Consider the following 15743-nt stretch of genomic DNA (forward strand, 5'->3'; position numbering starts at 1 on the left):
TGTTGAGCAAAATAAATAAGATTAATATCTATATACAGTTAGTAGTACATTATATGTCATTTGTCTGCATTATATTTTTTTTAAATAGTTAATAATAATGGTGAATGATAAATAGATAGTGTATAAAACTTTTACACTAGTGCATATATTTTTTCTGCATTGATGAGAGATCTTGGACGAATATGGACCTTTGGGAGATGAGTGTAATATATGTGCCATGATAATGTAAAAGTATATATATAATCAGGGCACCACCTATTTCATTTGAATTTCTTTGTTTGAAAAGTCAATAATAATTAAAAAAAATGAATAGAAGATAATGCAATAACAGTGTAAAAATTCTTATACTATCACATTTTTTTCTATCGGGAGAAAAAAGAAATATAAAAGTTTATCGAACTTATCCAATATTATGTGCTGAACTGCTGACCCATGATCGAGTGGGCCGGGCCCGCATTCTCAACGCAGTCACTGAAATGAAATCGGAATTAGGGTTCAGAATTTCCCAATTAGAAAATCAAAGACAAGTCTTTGCTCCACTACCCGCTTCTCGGAGTTTTTGTTTCCTTCTCGAATTGCAAGAATTCTCGAATAGTTTTGGACCACTTCTGAAAGGTAGTTTCAACCCATCCTTCCTCTCAAATTTTCAAAATGTTTCATTTTATGATTTTATGTTAGCTTTCGTTCTTCTAACATATAACAAGACGTTTGAAATTCATGTGGGGGTTTCAATTTTATTATGTTAGTTCGTTCATCAATTTCACCTACTTGTCTTATACCTAATGAATTTTGAATTGGAATAGAAATCTATGTCAGGTTTTTAATTCTATTATGTTGGATCCTTCATCAATTGCACCAGCGTATCTCATACCTAATGAATTCTGATTATCAAGCAATTTCACTGACATTTATTTTATAATAATAAGTATGACTTATCTGTTATTATATTGAATGCACTACACATGGATGCATTCGACCGGGAAGTTTCATGTATGAAGCTATGAATGCATTAGAGAAGTTGAAGTAGGTCTATTGTTGAAATGATTTTGGTAGAATTTCACCATAGATGATCCGGGCATGTGTAGAAAATACACATAAAAACCCATGTAACAAGAAAAGCTATAAGCAAAATGTTAAAATGGATTTGATGTAAATGATTTGCCTATAAACATGATAGGATAGCATTGCATCATTTGATGAATGTACCCACCTAGTGTGAAAAGACTGTTGTTGTAAGCAAATCTTAACATACTTGTTCTCGTTGTTTATCAGGAAAGTTTTGCATTTGCTTTGTTGACATATACATGGCACGATCTCGCAATGTAATCGTCGCTGCTGGCTTAATTGCTTTTGCTTCAGCAGGTTTGGCATTTCCCTTCTACATGGCGTAAGTCTTACTCGAATAATGTATTTCCTTCCGTTCACAACTCTATCTATTCTATTTCATACTCGCTACTCTGAAACTCAGAAACTAATGCTGTTTGTATTTGGCCAGGTCATCGAGGAAGCCTGTTATTGACCCAACAAAGCCATTGTCACCACAAGCAACTTTTCGAGGCCCTTACATAAACACAGGATCACGCGATATTGGTCCCGATCATCGAACCTACGAGAAGAAATAAAGTCACTTGAGAATGGTCTGATTTAAATTACAAGATCCAGCTTTATATTCAGTGTCTGGAACTGTCGGTGAGATGTTTTTTTCCGAGTTTGGTGGACTCCACATGCCTGGTTGCTGGATATGAACGATCTATTGAGGGGATGTGGGTCATCCTTTTGTAATTGTTCAGGATTTATTCAATGTGTAAGAATGTAATAATTTTCTTAATGATGTTTAGTAAACGATTAAAAACACTTCTATCATGCAACTTGATATGTTTACCCATTCATCTGTTTCCAAATGAACAATGTTATATTATATATTGCATAGAAATGCAAATAATCTCATTTTTGTAGTACTTTGGTTTTCCACATGAGAGTGCTTAGGGAAAGCCTATAGGGGCTGTTGCCGTTTAAAGTTTTTGATGGACCGATTGTCATGCTTTTGCACTTAATAGTGTCTAGTGACTTAATACCCTAAGTATAAAGGAAAATGCATTTTGTCCATTGCAAGATTCTTGACCCCATTTTGGCTTGGCTTATACTTTCTTTTTCACCATCCATTTTCTCATTCTGGCCCATGCATGCCTTTATAATTGCGGCAAAGCGGTTGACTAAACATTGTATTTACAAATCTAAGACCATAAAAACATCCTTTTCGTATGAATCAATCGTTCGGTTTCGTAAAATTTGTGAAAGAAGTAAGTTGAGAAGCCTCGACCACTGTTTATATAGCCACGCCACAAGTGAAATGAAAATATGACGTGGCATGCTCAGGATATAGGACCTTCAGGCAATGGCGGTGCAGGATGTTACATACACATGACAAATTTCCTTAGCCAAACTGTTTTACACTTTCACTCCAAAACGAACACCTAGAAGCAGTATCAACCTTAAAGTAGTGTACACAGATCTTTCACACATTGTACAACTTGTCTTATCATTAGACTGACAAATTTCAAGTGTTCCACTTTCAAGATTGTCTGCCAATAGATTTTACATACTAATACCTTACATGGCCTAGAATTTTACACTATACGTTTGTCTTTGGTTTACCCTCCTAAAATCAACATTAAGCACCTTAAAAATACCATCAGCCGAAGGTGGTGAGGATAGTATAACAAATTTAATATAATATGTAAAATTATAATACTCTCTCACCTAAGAGACTAATATATCATAAGATCAGCATTCAATCTTCATAAAGGTGATGAAACAAACTATAATTAATCAGTAAAAATGGTATAAATACAAATACCAGCTTCAAATCAACACAAGCTGATAATTGACAAAAGTTTCATATTTCCACCCACAGCCACTGTCCACAAACCAAGAAAAATGTACACAATGAAGAGCTCATGGTATAAAGGCGCTTATGAGGAATTCCAAATGGCAAAAAAAATGCTGATGGGGTACAACAGTCCTTTTCAACAAAATCAGGATTAAAACTTCAAAAACAACTTCACATTTCTCAATTTTGTCCATACCGAAATTGATTAAATACACGTGTGCTATTTATCTTGCACTACATATATATTTGATAAAAGGGTTGAATCCATCGACTATACAGTCCAGCCTGAGTGTTTTTACCTTAGCAAATACTTTTTAGATTGTTTTATAGTTGAACAGAATAAAAATATTGAGCCAATGGCTCAGAAATCTGAACCACGGTTACTTACGTGTTAAATTCTACTATCGAGTTAACCAGTTTGATCTTGTTATACACTTCAATTCACATACACATGTAAGATTTTTTTGAAATATAAGTATCCCAAAAATACATCAATACTCATGCTAGAAAATAAACTGTATGGTTTGAATAATTAAATCGAATATCTCACTCTGAATAAATTCCAATTCAATCAATAAGCATAACATCCGATTGTGATAACATTGAATACGAACGAATCAAATGAAAAACATTGACTGGCTCATAAATAATAAAAATCCTAAGAACTAGTGAACTTAGTAACAGCCTTGGTGCCTTCAGAAACGGCATGTTTGGCGAGTTCACCAGGGAGAACCAACCTCACAGCGGTTTGAATCTCCCTAGAGGTTATCGTAGGCTTCTTGTTATAACGAGCGAGACGAGAAGATTCCTGACCTAGTTTCTCAAATATATCATTGATGAAACTGTTCATTATTCCCATCGCCTTGCTCGAAATTCCAATGTCAGGGTGAACCTGCTTCAGCACCTTGAAGATATAGATCTTGTATGTCTCTACGCTTTTCTTTGATTTCTTCTTCTTCTTGTCAATGCTTCCTTCCTTCGCAACCTTCTTCTCCGCTGGCTTCTTCTCAGCAGCGGCGGCGGCAGGTTTCTTCTCCGCTAGCTTCTTCTCTCCCTTCGCCATTTTCAGATTTTGGATTTGTACTTTTTGTGTGTGGAGTGAATAGGTTTTGAAAATGGATGTGAATTGAAGGGGATTGTATTTGAGTATATATAGGTGGAGGGGCTGGTATTTGATTGGTTAGATGTGATGAGGTGCGGATCGGTGAGGTGGACGATTGGATCTTTGTTTTGTGAATTGGACGGAGAGGATTCGCTTGATATTTGAGCGGTGCCGTTTCTTCGTGAATAAAATTGTGTGATTTCGCGGGTTAGTAAATTAGGCGCCCCTTAAAACAAGCATCACTCAGATTTTCTCGTATTCCATTCAACCTTCCAATATATGCCAAAAACTTGTTTTTACTCTAAACCACAAGATAAACCTTTTTTTTTCTTTTTTACTATAGTAATATTATATCCTACCAAAATTCTGATATAAATTCTTCTACACTAAAAAATGTAATATATATCACTTAGAAATCAAGCATCAACAAATAAGATATTACTTTTTGATATATATTACTTTATTATAAGTATGAGGATATAATAGAAAGATATCCACCAGATTTTATGTATTAATTTTGTTTTAGAAAAATACATAATCCTCAAATATTTTAGTCATTTGTTGACACTCTAGTTCTTTATGAGAGAATTCACAACAAAATGAGTATATAATCAATTACTTTACTACTATATTAATTGTGATGAATAAATTTAATAATATTATATTATTATATATTTAATTGTTTTGGCACCCTCTGCATATATTTAATTGTTGAGAAGTCGTTACTCGTTAGCGATCATAGTTATAGTTGTGTGATTGTTGGAGTAGTCAAATACTAGTGATAATAATCATGTGATAGTGGTGATGGATGGTGGTATTATTGGGTATTAAAGTAGTGACACTAGTTTGGATGACATATTTTGAAATTCAAAACTGAAAATATGAAAGTTATTTTTATTGGTTTTAATTTTGGGTAGAAATATTGTGCAAATATATCAGAATATATTCCTCCCAAATTTACCAAATACATTTGTTGTGAAAATACCATTCAAGATGAAAATATAGATAAAAATGTGATTAATGTTTGATCATGTTGTGTATAATGGTTTTGGTTCATAATATATTTGATGTAGATGTTAGGTCAAGTATACAAATTTAAAAGTGATAGTGTTTATTGTCTATCTTTATTATATATCTATACTATTAATAAAGGCAAAACAAATAATAACTACCTCATGGTATAATTTTTATATTCCAAACTTACCCTTCTATATTTATAATAACTATTATAAACTTCCACATATTACTTTCATTTTTTATATTAATAATTTAATATCATTTCTTTCATACATTCTCTTATTTCTATCTTCTATATTTCTTCCCCCAATAGACACAAAATGAGAAATTGACATAAGTTTTATGTATATCATATCAACTATCACATATATCTTCTTAAATCTTCACTATTTATTGAGTTTATATATTACACTCTTATATTTAAATTGTTTTTCTTAAATAATATAATATGAAGATCATACATAATATATCAAAAATAAGAATGTGGGTGACCAGCACGGAGTGCCGGTTGACACGCTAGTATATATAAATAAAGTATTTTAGCATGCTTGTCCATCCGTTTTTTAATTCAATAAATTTATTATTGTAATTAATAATGAAATAAAGAAATTTATATAAATATACGCTATAATTTTAAATATTACACTATATGTCTATATCACTTATTTTATTGACAATGCTAACTTTAATTTTATATGAGAATATTATTCCCACTAAAACATATCAAATTATAATATATCAAATCTAGTTATTAAGGAAAACATATTATCATTCTATAATTTATGATGTCGTATGGTTTAAAACGACGTACGAGAAAGAGATAAGACATACCCAGCAAAAAGAAGGGAAGAAGATAGTGTTTGCGGTAAGTTTTGCAGCAGCAACAACAAGAACAACAATGGCATCAACATTACCTTCTCTCTCCTCCACCTCTTCTTCACTTTTGACTCACACCTTTACCGCTAACTCAAATGGACCCAACAAGAGTGCGGGATTTTTGGTTTTCGCTCAAAAGAAGACCAAGAAAATTCGAAAGGTTTATATCAATGTTCTATACCATAGAATGGAAATTTATTAACTTTTCCGTGTTTTCAACATGAACTTGGTTCTGATTTTGTATTTTTTGCAATTGGGTATGCTTGTTTTTTTTTCCTTCTAAAATTGTGCTTTTGCAGCATTATATTTCTTTTTTTCTGCACTCACTATCTGAGCTATTTGTGAAATCAGATAATATTGAAGGAAGATGTGGAGTTGTTGGGAAAGAAAGGATCACTTGTTGATGTGAGGGCTGGGTTTTACAGAAATTTTCTGCATCCCACTGGAAAGGCTTCAATTGTCACTCCTCAACTGCTCAAGTAATGTATAATTGTACCATCTAGATTCTAGCCCCTCTTTAAGTCATTCATTTATAATATTTCAGTCTCCAGTATTATGGACCAGTGATTAGGATTTTGCATTTACAATCATCAGAACTAAACCATTCCTCTAAGTAGCATGCTTGAAATATAATTTATTTGCGACTTTATATGCAAACTGACTAGACTTTTACAACTTTCTGGCTTTGATTGACAAAATAACAGATAAGTTTGAGTTATTAATCAGAATAGTCATATTTGCTTCAAGAATTCATGCTTTATTTTCACCCATTGGGGGTTTTGATGTTTCGCTTTACCATCAAATATAGTGTGGTTTAACTGTTCTAATCTTGGATTATCAAAAATAAATTGCGTTGTCCTTTTACACAATTGTTGGAGCATCTCCACATGAGATTGCTTTTGCACCTCTATGAAACAATCAAATGTCCACCGTGTCCTTTGATTCAGTACATCCCGTGTGTTCATTATTCAGATAATGCCCACCTGAATATTTTTCTATTATAGTTTATCATTGGAAATTTAGAGCTAGCTCTTTTTGTGTGCAATGTGTTCCTTATAATTAAAACATTAACACATGAAAGCATGTTTGCAACAAATTTGAATTGAGTTTCCCTTGCACTGTCTTTAGACATCTTCACTGAACCTTCTCTCTCCAGGGAAATGAAGGTAGAAGAAGAAAGAATTGATGCTGAAAAAAGGCGGGTAATTTACTCTTTTCCTCTAATCCTCGGGCAAAGTATGTATTCTGGTAATGTGCAGTGAAGGTTACCATTAGTTACTGTGGGTAGGAAGTATGAAATGCTTTGATGTTATGCTCTACATATAAACCATGCATCAAGAGGTTTAAGTAACAGTGATTTTAATATAACAAAATGGAAATTCCTTTCAATAGTTATCCATGTCAAGTTTTGCCTTTAGTAAATCCTATCCTTTTTTCACATTCTAGTCTAAAGTCCTAGTAAATTTACAACCACTTTATTACCTTCTTCTGAATCTGTTAATAGGGTTCTTTTGTTCTTCACACTATACAGTTTTCTAGAGATTTCATCTTATCTAAGCTTATACTTGTTCAGGTATTAGAAGAGGCACAACAACTTGCTCTAATTTTTGAAACTGTTGGGGCTTTCAAGGTGAAGCGTAAAGGCGGTAAAGGGAAACAAATTTTTGGAAGGTGAGGCTTGTCCTTTGCATCAATACGCAGTCAATTTATGCCCTTGTGTGGATTTTGAGTCTAGTTTTTGCTTGTTGTTCAGTGTCACAGCTCAAGATCTTGTTGACATAATCAAGGCACAGCTTCAAAGGTACCATCCTTTTTGAGAAATCTATTTCTGTCGTCTGCATTAAAGTATTCTTGGATTGAGTAATTTCCTAGAACATTTCAGTTTACACATTTTTTGTGTGTAGGTAAATATATGTAATTTTAAGTCAAGGACAAAAACCAATGAGTTGCTTATTGGTCTAAGTTTCAAATAGATACATACTTAAAAACACAGATGAGTGTTTTTATTCTTACTTTTGAGTATGAAGCTTTCCAATCTTGAAGAAAGGTTGATATTGATTTTTACTAACTTAATGAAATATTATTTAGAATTTCAGTATCTGATAATTTATCTATGGAATTTAATCCAAATATTGCTGAATTATTAATGCAGTAAACCATAATCCTATACTTAAGTTAGACAAATCCTATTTATTTCGGAGCAAATGGACATATGTGGACTACCTCTAGAATGTTCTCTATCTAAAACGATTTTCTGAAAATTACACGAAATGAGGAATGTTTTTAAGAAAAATTTCCAAAGTTTGTGTGCTCTTCACATGGTAAGCTACTTCATTATGATTCAGATGATAGCACTTGATATAGTCTGATTTGGCATAAACTTTTATTTGGTTCAGTATTTACATGTGAAATGTTCACCCTTGTTCCTTGGATTAGTTGTCCTCAAGGTAGTTGGTGATTATATTATTTTTATTTAAGTCGTCTGGACCTTGTAAAATGTTCACCCTTGCTCAAAAGGCGTGACACGAGTCATTATTCCTTCATTACGGGTTCATACATTGTTATGAAGTCTGCTTGATGAATTGCTTAACGATTTTCTGATTAATTTCTAGGGAGGTGGACAAGAGAATTGTTGAGCTTCCAGAGATCAGGGAAACAGGAGAATACATTGCAGAGTTAAAGCTTCACCCGGAAGTTACAGCTAGAGTGAAGGTGAATGTTTTTGCTAACTAAGAACTACCATGTTTTCGAGTTCGATATGTCGAATGGACAATTTTGGAGCCAGCAACTTGCATCAACTTACAGTACATTACCATCTTCTGAAGACAAATCTTTAGTGTTCATGCTTTTCAGTCCATTGTCATATGTGTCCAGAATGTAGGAACTGCTGCTTATCCAAACCTTATATTTTGTTCACATTCCATTCCTTGTCTATTAAATTCTAGGAAACCACGTTTTTAATGTAATATACTATGTTTATGGGGAAATATATTATTCTTTTTTCTCCTTCATTGGGTTGATGAACATAAAAACGGAATATAAAATAAACCTATAGTTTTTCCAAGACTAAATAAATGCATTGTGCGAACCCTTCTGTTTTTTCTGAAGACTTCTGATAAAATCAATCACTTTCTCTGTTATTGGAATGAACATTAGCTCATGAATGAAAAAACTCAAATGCTATAGCTTTTACTGCAAAGAAGGTGCAAGAACAAAAGTGAAATAAATAACTAGTTATTCATTTGAAAATATAAGTATAGAACAGAAAATGTATTGAAAGTTAAAAATAAAAAAATTAGTATGTTGCTGCCCAGGATCGAACTGGAGACCTTCAGTGTGTAAGACTGACGTGATAACCACTACACCACAGCAACGTTGGATGCTAAGATTCTCTTAATAGTTATATCTGAATGAAACTAAAATGAAAGATGGGCCTGACTCACACCTTTTTAGAACCAATTCCTTTTAATTTTTTAGTATTTTTTCAAACAAAATAAGTTAAATATAAATGTTTTCTTAGGGAATGACTTTAAAAGTAAAATATAGATTGTTACCATTGTTCCAGGCTTCTAGTAATTTCTACGCAATATTTAATTAGTAGGAGTTTAGACAAATCTGGGCCAACTAACTTGTAGACAGCTAAACCGAAGAACGTGCTTGAGCTTTGAATTATTGAACATGGGCCTAACTCAAACGTTAATGACAAATGCTAATTACATTGTTAATCCTTTCCAAAACTACTTCAAATAGTTACTTTCAGATTCTAAAAGTTTTTTCATGTGTATAAGTTTTTACTATATAGTACCCAAACCCAAACCAGTGAAGTGGTAGATATTAGTTGGCTTGTCACATTCCACCAAAATAAGAACTACTGCTAAGGTAATAAAAAGGATGACCAATTAATAAAATGAATAGTAAATTATACTCATATTCCTGAGTTTTAAAGAAATTATATAAACTATTTGTCACTTTTTTATATCTACACAAACTCCACTAATTTTTATACTTTTATTATACTGATCACCTCTGCATAACAAATAAGTGTAATCTTTTAAACATAAAATGTGATAAATGCAATTAAGTTAACCAAGACATGGTATATTATGAAGACATGTCCAAATAATATGAGTCAATATCTTTTTGTTATTTTTGGTTCGTTACGATAAAATATAAGAGCAACTTAAACAATATCTCTTTTAGAACTGTTGATACATTTTGTAACAAAAAAATTAATGAAAATAAATTGATTTATATATTATTTGAACTTGTCTCAACAATATATCATGTTTTATTTAACTTAATTACATTTATTATATTTTTTGTAAAAAGTGTGAAAACTAGGAGATTTGTACAGAGGTAGAAAAAGTGAAAAGTAATTTATATAATTTCACTAAGGAGCAGTGTGACTATAATTTATTCCAAAATCCAATTTTTTGTTCCGTCACAGCATACCAAACCTCAATATAATTCGCATTCTTAATGAATGGTAATGGACTTTGGGAGCCAAACCCTGCTTGTGGTCAACACACAACACTAATAGAGGAGGATTAAGCAGTGAAGCAATTGATTAGTTGAGTGGAAATTTGTTTAACTCTAGTAACGCAAATAGAATCTAGTGACGGCCAAACCCTACCTTTTGTTATCAAGGGGTTACAAGTAGGGCCAACAAGCCATGGGTCAGTATCTTCTTCGATACTAGAATGTATGTTTAGTTTTTTTTAATAAAAATAATTTTAAATATGTATCGATGAAATTTTTAAAGTCACATGTCACAATCTCCTCTTGTATTTGACACTCCATAACTGAAAGTATCCAGTTTCACAAGCCACATATTACTCGAGTCATGCATTTGAAGCATTGTCTCTATCACCAAAACCGTGAACAAATGCTACTACCACTGTTCAACACACCTTGTCCAAGCGAAAAGGATAACAAGTTAACAACTACACATAACACAATCCATACTTTAGTCTACTTCAGTTTCATACACAACTGTATATACCCAACGCCTATATATTCAATTACAACCACCCAGCTGTTCAAATCTAAAAACAGGCCAAATCAATTAAAGATAGAAAAAATCTTAATAATATACTTTATGTCAAACTTCTACAATATAGCAGTACTCTTACTCTCTTTCTCTTTGTTGGGTTCATTAGAAGAACATGACTAAAACATGACTCAAGTTTATCGCCATTGAGAAATTTAAAAAAAAGAAAGAATAGGCTCGTCCAATATGATTATGGCAAAGTGCATGGGATTATTGATAAGAAAATGTAAACAAATTGTTGAAGTACAAACTACATTGAATGACCGGAAATTAAAAATATGCCTTTTTACATTTGATATATTGGATGAGCAAAGTGTAAGACTTTATAATTAAAAAGATCACTGAACCATAAAAATCCTGTATGATTACAATAGTTATTATTACCACACTTAAATCCTTTTATCTATCCATAATTACACTCATTTGTTTTATACAAAAATGAATCTAATTTCCTTCATCTTTTTACCTCTCATTATTTTCTAGAAATAGTAAGTACATAGATAAGTGAAAAGCATTAAATATAGGAATAACATTATAGTCATGATTATAGTGTACTTAGGAGATCTAACCTCCTTTTTTAGGATGATATTATATGATAAAGATAATATAACCTATGAAGAGAATTATTAGGGGGAATGTTACATGATACGAACCTCCCCAAGTACATGTGCGAAGCATGTGGAAACGTGCACATAACTAACTTTGGATAAGTTGCCAGGGTAAGTGACTTAAAAGTCTTCCATCTTTATACATCTCTATTGCTTAATTTAAGTTTGATCTCCCATTCAATAATATGTATATGGTGACATTCATGCCATCCTTTCAAGCTATAACACAAATTAAACTAATCCTATTGTTATGTATTTAATTTTATTTTATTTCATGGAAGAGAGAAAATGAGAAAGGAAAATGATATATCCTCCTACTAATCTTCCTTACCCACAAGAAGATGACATGTGTCACAATAAGATACTTTAATTATTAATGATTGGGTTATAAGTGACATGTGTCATTTTTTGGGTAGGAGGATTAGTAGGAGGATTTAGTATGAGAATATAGCAATGCTCAATGAGAAATATTGTATTTATCAACCCTATAGTTTTCTCATATCTCATTATGTAACTGCATAAATAAGGATGAAGTTTATGACTAGAAGAAGAGTATATATATATGGGTGATGGGTCCCACTCCAAAGGGTGAACCATCATGTAACTCCTAATACTCTAATAGCATGTTTGTGGTCGGAAAGTTAACTATGTCTTTCTTGTGCGCATCAACTTAATTTTATGGGCTGGAACTCCCATGAGATAATTCCAAAACTAATTATTGATTAATCATTAACGTATATTTACATAAAAGTTAAATTAACTCAAAATTAATTAATTGTAAGTTTGTCGATGTTTTTGCTTTAGAAACTTGCAAAATAAGACCAAAACAATTGGTTAATAAGGTGAAGCTGATTAGTTAAAATTTAAGCAAATAAAACTAATGACCTAAAGAGAAAAATATAATTACTACAAGAGGTGGGAGGACCAGGAAATATAGTAATACTGTGTATTTAAAATAATGTTAAGAGACAGATAGCTAGCCATATAAGTTGAAAGATACATGCTGATGGTTATGGCAGTGGTCACAGTCCATTTATCCAATCCAGTTTTATTTATTAATATAAAGAGAACGAAAGTTGCACATCTATCACACTTACAACAATTTTTTTAATATATATACATTGATATATAAGTGCATATGATAAATATTCTTGTTATATTATATATAAGCTAAAAATAATTATATTAGATGCAAAAATAAGCGTAATATCATTTGACTATCCTATTTGGAGTGATAAAATTTAGTGATGAATTGTTTTGCCAAACCATTATTCTTGTCATTTATGGAACGGAGTGATGAAGATGTGGTAAGCAATGTAAGTAGACAATGAGAGAAAGGGATCTTTTAGCTTTATTATAAATAAAATCGAAAGCACACAGAGGGAACCTAATCCATGATTTGTGGTTGTGGTTTTGGTGATGCCAAACCCTAACTAGCCATGCCCATTCCACACTTGTATCCCTCTTCCTCTTCTCACAAATAGATATACCTGTTTGCCTTTGATTCTTTCACATCTCTTTTGTCTCTCCCTTAAAAGAATAACAAAACTTTACCCAAAAATTAATATTAAAAGAAACGAAGAAAAAAGATGCCCTATCACTGCTTTTCTTGAATGAAAGGCAACCATGAACACTAACCACTTACTTACTCAAAGTATTCCAACTAACTTCAACAATTAGGTGATGATCACATACATCTCAAAATGACAATTATTAATAAACCAAAAGAATAATAATCCAAGAAAGTATGATAATTACTAATAATAATTGTAAATTAAAATGTAACACTAATAATAGGAGTAATAATTCAGCTTTATCATTCACCAAAATAATAATTTTCCCAAATATTCCGTGCCTGGCCTAATAATGGCAACCCACCAAAGCCGGAGAAGCAGACAACACAAACTTGGTCTCCGGAAGATCCTCTTCCGGTGCCGGAAGGTTAAGATCAAATTCTAATAAATTCTTCGGGTGCTGAACTTCCACTTGCAACGCCGGCACTGGTGCTGCAACCACCTGAGTTGTATTGTTTGTGGCTCTATGCCTCCTCATGTGTCCACCCAATGCTTGTCCTGATGTGAATTCTGAGCCACATATGGAACATTCATGAATCTTGGCCTTGTTGACATGGAAGGCCTTATGGGTGTGGCTCTCCAATTGAATGGAAATTGAAAGGTCAGGTTTGATGTGTGCTTGCCCAGCTTCTTTAAAATGATCATAATTCATAATCACTGGTGGTTGCGGTTGTGGTTGTAATTGCAGTTGTGACGGTTTCTTTTCTTCTATTAGCATGAGCTTGGGCCTTTTATGACTAGCTCTATGACCACCCAACGCTTGAAAGGAAGGGAAGGTTCTGTTACAGGTCTTGCACTCATAAATATAGACACCGCCTTTGTTAGTGTTTGTAGAGGTAGACATCTCAACAAGTTTTCCAGTACTAGTAGTGCTCTTGCCACCCTTCTCTATATTACCATCCTCGTCATCATAGTCATCCTTTTCTATCTTGTTGTTATTATCATCATCATCGTCATGATCATCCTGTTTTTGATGATCATGATGATTGGAATCTGGTCCTCCTCGAGCGAGAAGGATCAAACAATTAGCCAAGTCTTGATCTTGTTGATCAGTACTTTCATAAGTGGTGGTTGAGGAACTATCCTCAGAATTAGCACTTGAGTGGGTGTATGTGGCACCAGCAACACCACAATTAGGAGATAAAAGCCTCAACCGTTTGGTGCGTTTTCCCTTTGCCATGATCACCAACTGTTCCTCTGTGCCCAATCCTTGACCCTTCTCCATCTCACACAATAAAATCAAACTAGGGTTACTAATATCAAGGCAGATTCTATATCAAAAAATTGAAAGTTAAGGTAGTAGAGTAGAGAGAAAGAGACACACTAAATGTATGAGTATAAGTGAATAGAAGTGATATATGTGTGGGTATATATATATTGGGTAAGGAGAGTGAGTGAATGGCAACAAAAGACTTTGAAGTGTTACTTCTTACAACAGCTCCTACTACTCTCTCTCTCTCCTCAAATAGTTTGCCATCCATATCTTCCTTGCGTTTCTAACCTTGGAAGTGTTACTAACAAGAAAATTGATCCCTTTACTTTTGAGATCTACTATTTCCGATCACGTCTTATTCGTTATTTCGTACTGATAATAACATACATGTTAATTAAAAAAATATTATTCATGCTTTATTTTATTATCATTGATTCGAGACAGCATGTGAGACAAAATTTGGGAAAACGAATATGTGTTATATATGCTTCAATCATCACCACACTTTTTTCCATCTCTTTCTGTTTTGCTTCTACTTCTGCTTTTTTTATCCTTCCTTAAAATTTGTTTATTATTTAAAAATATTTAAAATACAACACTACATTTGATAAAAAAATGTAATGAACCTCTCGTATTTAAAAATATTATTATATGATTAAATAAAACTGAGATAAGTACATGGTATACATGTATGAATGAAATATCATTTATGTAATGAGATATCATAACTCCATTCTTTATTGCTTAGGGTGTTACTTTTATGAACGGATATTTTATTTTCCAATTGTTGCGTATGGCAATCACAATATATGGTGGTTGAGATGGATGTATATTATTTATCCACGATTAAACATGATGTATGTTTTGTAATAAATATTGAGTTTAAAGAATAGGAATATATTAACAGTACTGTAACTTGGGAGTTTTAGGAGTATTGAAACATAATAATAAGAGAGTTTAAAAGAATTGGAGAAAGGAAAAATTAAGTTGAAATTAGAGATATGTGTGTGGCAGCTGAATCTGATTTTAGGTAACTGATAAAGAGTTGGAGAAAGGGTTGGTATTAATTAAGGTTAAGAATCCGTTTCACCTAAAGAGAGATAACAATTTAGTAAAAAAACGGGAGGTAACAATTTATACTTTCATTCAAGCAAAGTGACATTGAACTTTAATTTTATTAATTTTTTCTTATTATTCAGGTTAGACATAAACAACTTTTTGAACCAGAAACTTTTTCAATTATCGTTTTGTACCGAAAACTATTTTTTATTAATTGGATTTTGTCCTAAAATGGTATAATATTTCATTTTAGTCTCTACCAATGGTTAAATCATGATTTGTCAATATCATCACCAGCACGTTTTTACTAATTGCTGATATAGTCAATTATGGTGTTTACATATTAAGACCAAT

At 32.4% G+C, this 15743-nt stretch overlaps 4 protein-coding genes and 1 non-coding gene across 7 annotated transcripts; 2 read left to right on the top strand and 3 right to left on the bottom strand.

Moving 5' to 3' along the window:
- LOC109355298 lies at positions 404 to 1868 on the top strand. Of its 2 annotated transcripts, none has more exons than XM_019598375.1 (3): positions 404 to 618; positions 1273 to 1387; positions 1496 to 1868. In XM_019598375.1, exons 1-3 carry the CDS (start codon positions 477 to 479, stop codon positions 1620 to 1622), a joined length of 384 nt encoding a protein of 127 aa, XP_019453920.1. In that variant the 5' UTR covers positions 404 to 476; the 3' UTR covers positions 1623 to 1868. The 2 variants fall into 2 exon arrangements, with proteins under 2 accessions (XP_019453920.1, XP_019453921.1); XM_019598376.1 differs by having other exon boundaries at positions 407 to 615.
- Positions 3442 to 4020, bottom strand: LOC109355297 (probable histone H2B.3). Its single transcript, XM_019598374.1, has one exon. It carries the CDS (start codon positions 3951 to 3953, stop codon positions 3549 to 3551), a length of 405 nt encoding a protein of 134 aa, XP_019453919.1. The 5' UTR covers positions 3954 to 4020; the 3' UTR covers positions 3442 to 3548.
- LOC109355300 (50S ribosomal protein L9, chloroplastic-like) lies at positions 5803 to 9727 on the top strand. Of its 2 annotated transcripts, none has more exons than XM_019598379.1 (6): positions 5803 to 6045; positions 6237 to 6364; positions 7042 to 7087; positions 7459 to 7556; positions 7639 to 7730; positions 9717 to 9727. In XM_019598379.1, the coding sequence occupies exons 1-5, from the start codon at positions 5908 to 5910 to the stop codon at positions 7700 to 7702; spliced, it is 474 nt and encodes a 157-aa protein (XP_019453924.1). In that variant the 5' UTR covers positions 5803 to 5907; the 3' UTR covers positions 7703 to 7730; positions 9717 to 9727. The 2 variants fall into 2 exon arrangements, with proteins under 2 accessions (XP_019453924.1, XP_019453923.1); XM_019598378.1 differs by lacking the exon at positions 9717 to 9727 and adding an exon at positions 8498 to 8896 and having other exon boundaries at positions 5807 to 6045; positions 7639 to 7686.
- On the bottom strand, positions 9187 to 9259 carry TRNAV-UAC. Its single transcript has one exon. It is a non-coding gene; the product is annotated as a tRNA-Val (tRNA).
- On the bottom strand, positions 13171 to 14583 carry LOC109353583 (zinc finger protein ZAT5-like). Its single transcript, XM_019595918.1, has one exon. It carries the CDS (start codon positions 14340 to 14342, stop codon positions 13404 to 13406), a length of 939 nt encoding a protein of 312 aa, XP_019451463.1. The 5' UTR covers positions 14343 to 14583; the 3' UTR covers positions 13171 to 13403.

Source organism: Lupinus angustifolius, chromosome LG08, assembly GCF_001865875.1.
Source record: "Lupinus angustifolius cultivar Tanjil chromosome LG08, LupAngTanjil_v1.0, whole genome shotgun sequence".
Taxonomy (NCBI): Eukaryota; Viridiplantae; Streptophyta; class Magnoliopsida; order Fabales; family Fabaceae; genus Lupinus; species Lupinus angustifolius.

Bases quoted from the DNA above. Each gene is read 5' to 3' on its own strand.
- LOC109355298 (XM_019598375.1), top strand. From the start codon at position 477: ATGAAATCGGAATTAGGGTTCAGAATTTCCCAATTAGAAAATCAAAGA. The intron at 619-1,272 runs GTTTCAACCCAT...GTTGTTTATCAG, and splicing joins TGGACCACTTCTGAAAGGTA to GAAAGTTTTGCATTTGCTTT. The intron at 1,388-1,495 runs GTAAGTCTTACT...GTATTTGGCCAG, and splicing joins GCATTTCCCTTCTACATGGC to GTCATCGAGGAAGCCTGTTA.
- LOC109355297 (XM_019598374.1), bottom strand. From the start codon at position 3,953: ATGGCGAAGGGAGAGAAGAAGCTAGCGGAGAAGAAACCTGCCGCCGCC.
- LOC109355300 (XM_019598378.1), top strand. From the start codon at position 5,908: ATGGCATCAACATTACCTTCTCTCTCCTCCACCTCTTCTTCACTTTTG. The intron at 6,365-7,041 runs GTAATGTATAAT...TTCTCTCTCCAG, and splicing joins GTCACTCCTCAACTGCTCAA to GGAAATGAAGGTAGAAGAAG. The intron at 7,687-8,497 runs GTACCATCCTTT...ATTAATTTCTAG, and splicing joins ATCAAGGCACAGCTTCAAAG to GGAGGTGGACAAGAGAATTG.
- LOC109353583 (XM_019595918.1), bottom strand. From the start codon at position 14,342: ATGGAGAAGGGTCAAGGATTGGGCACAGAGGAACAGTTGGTGATCATG.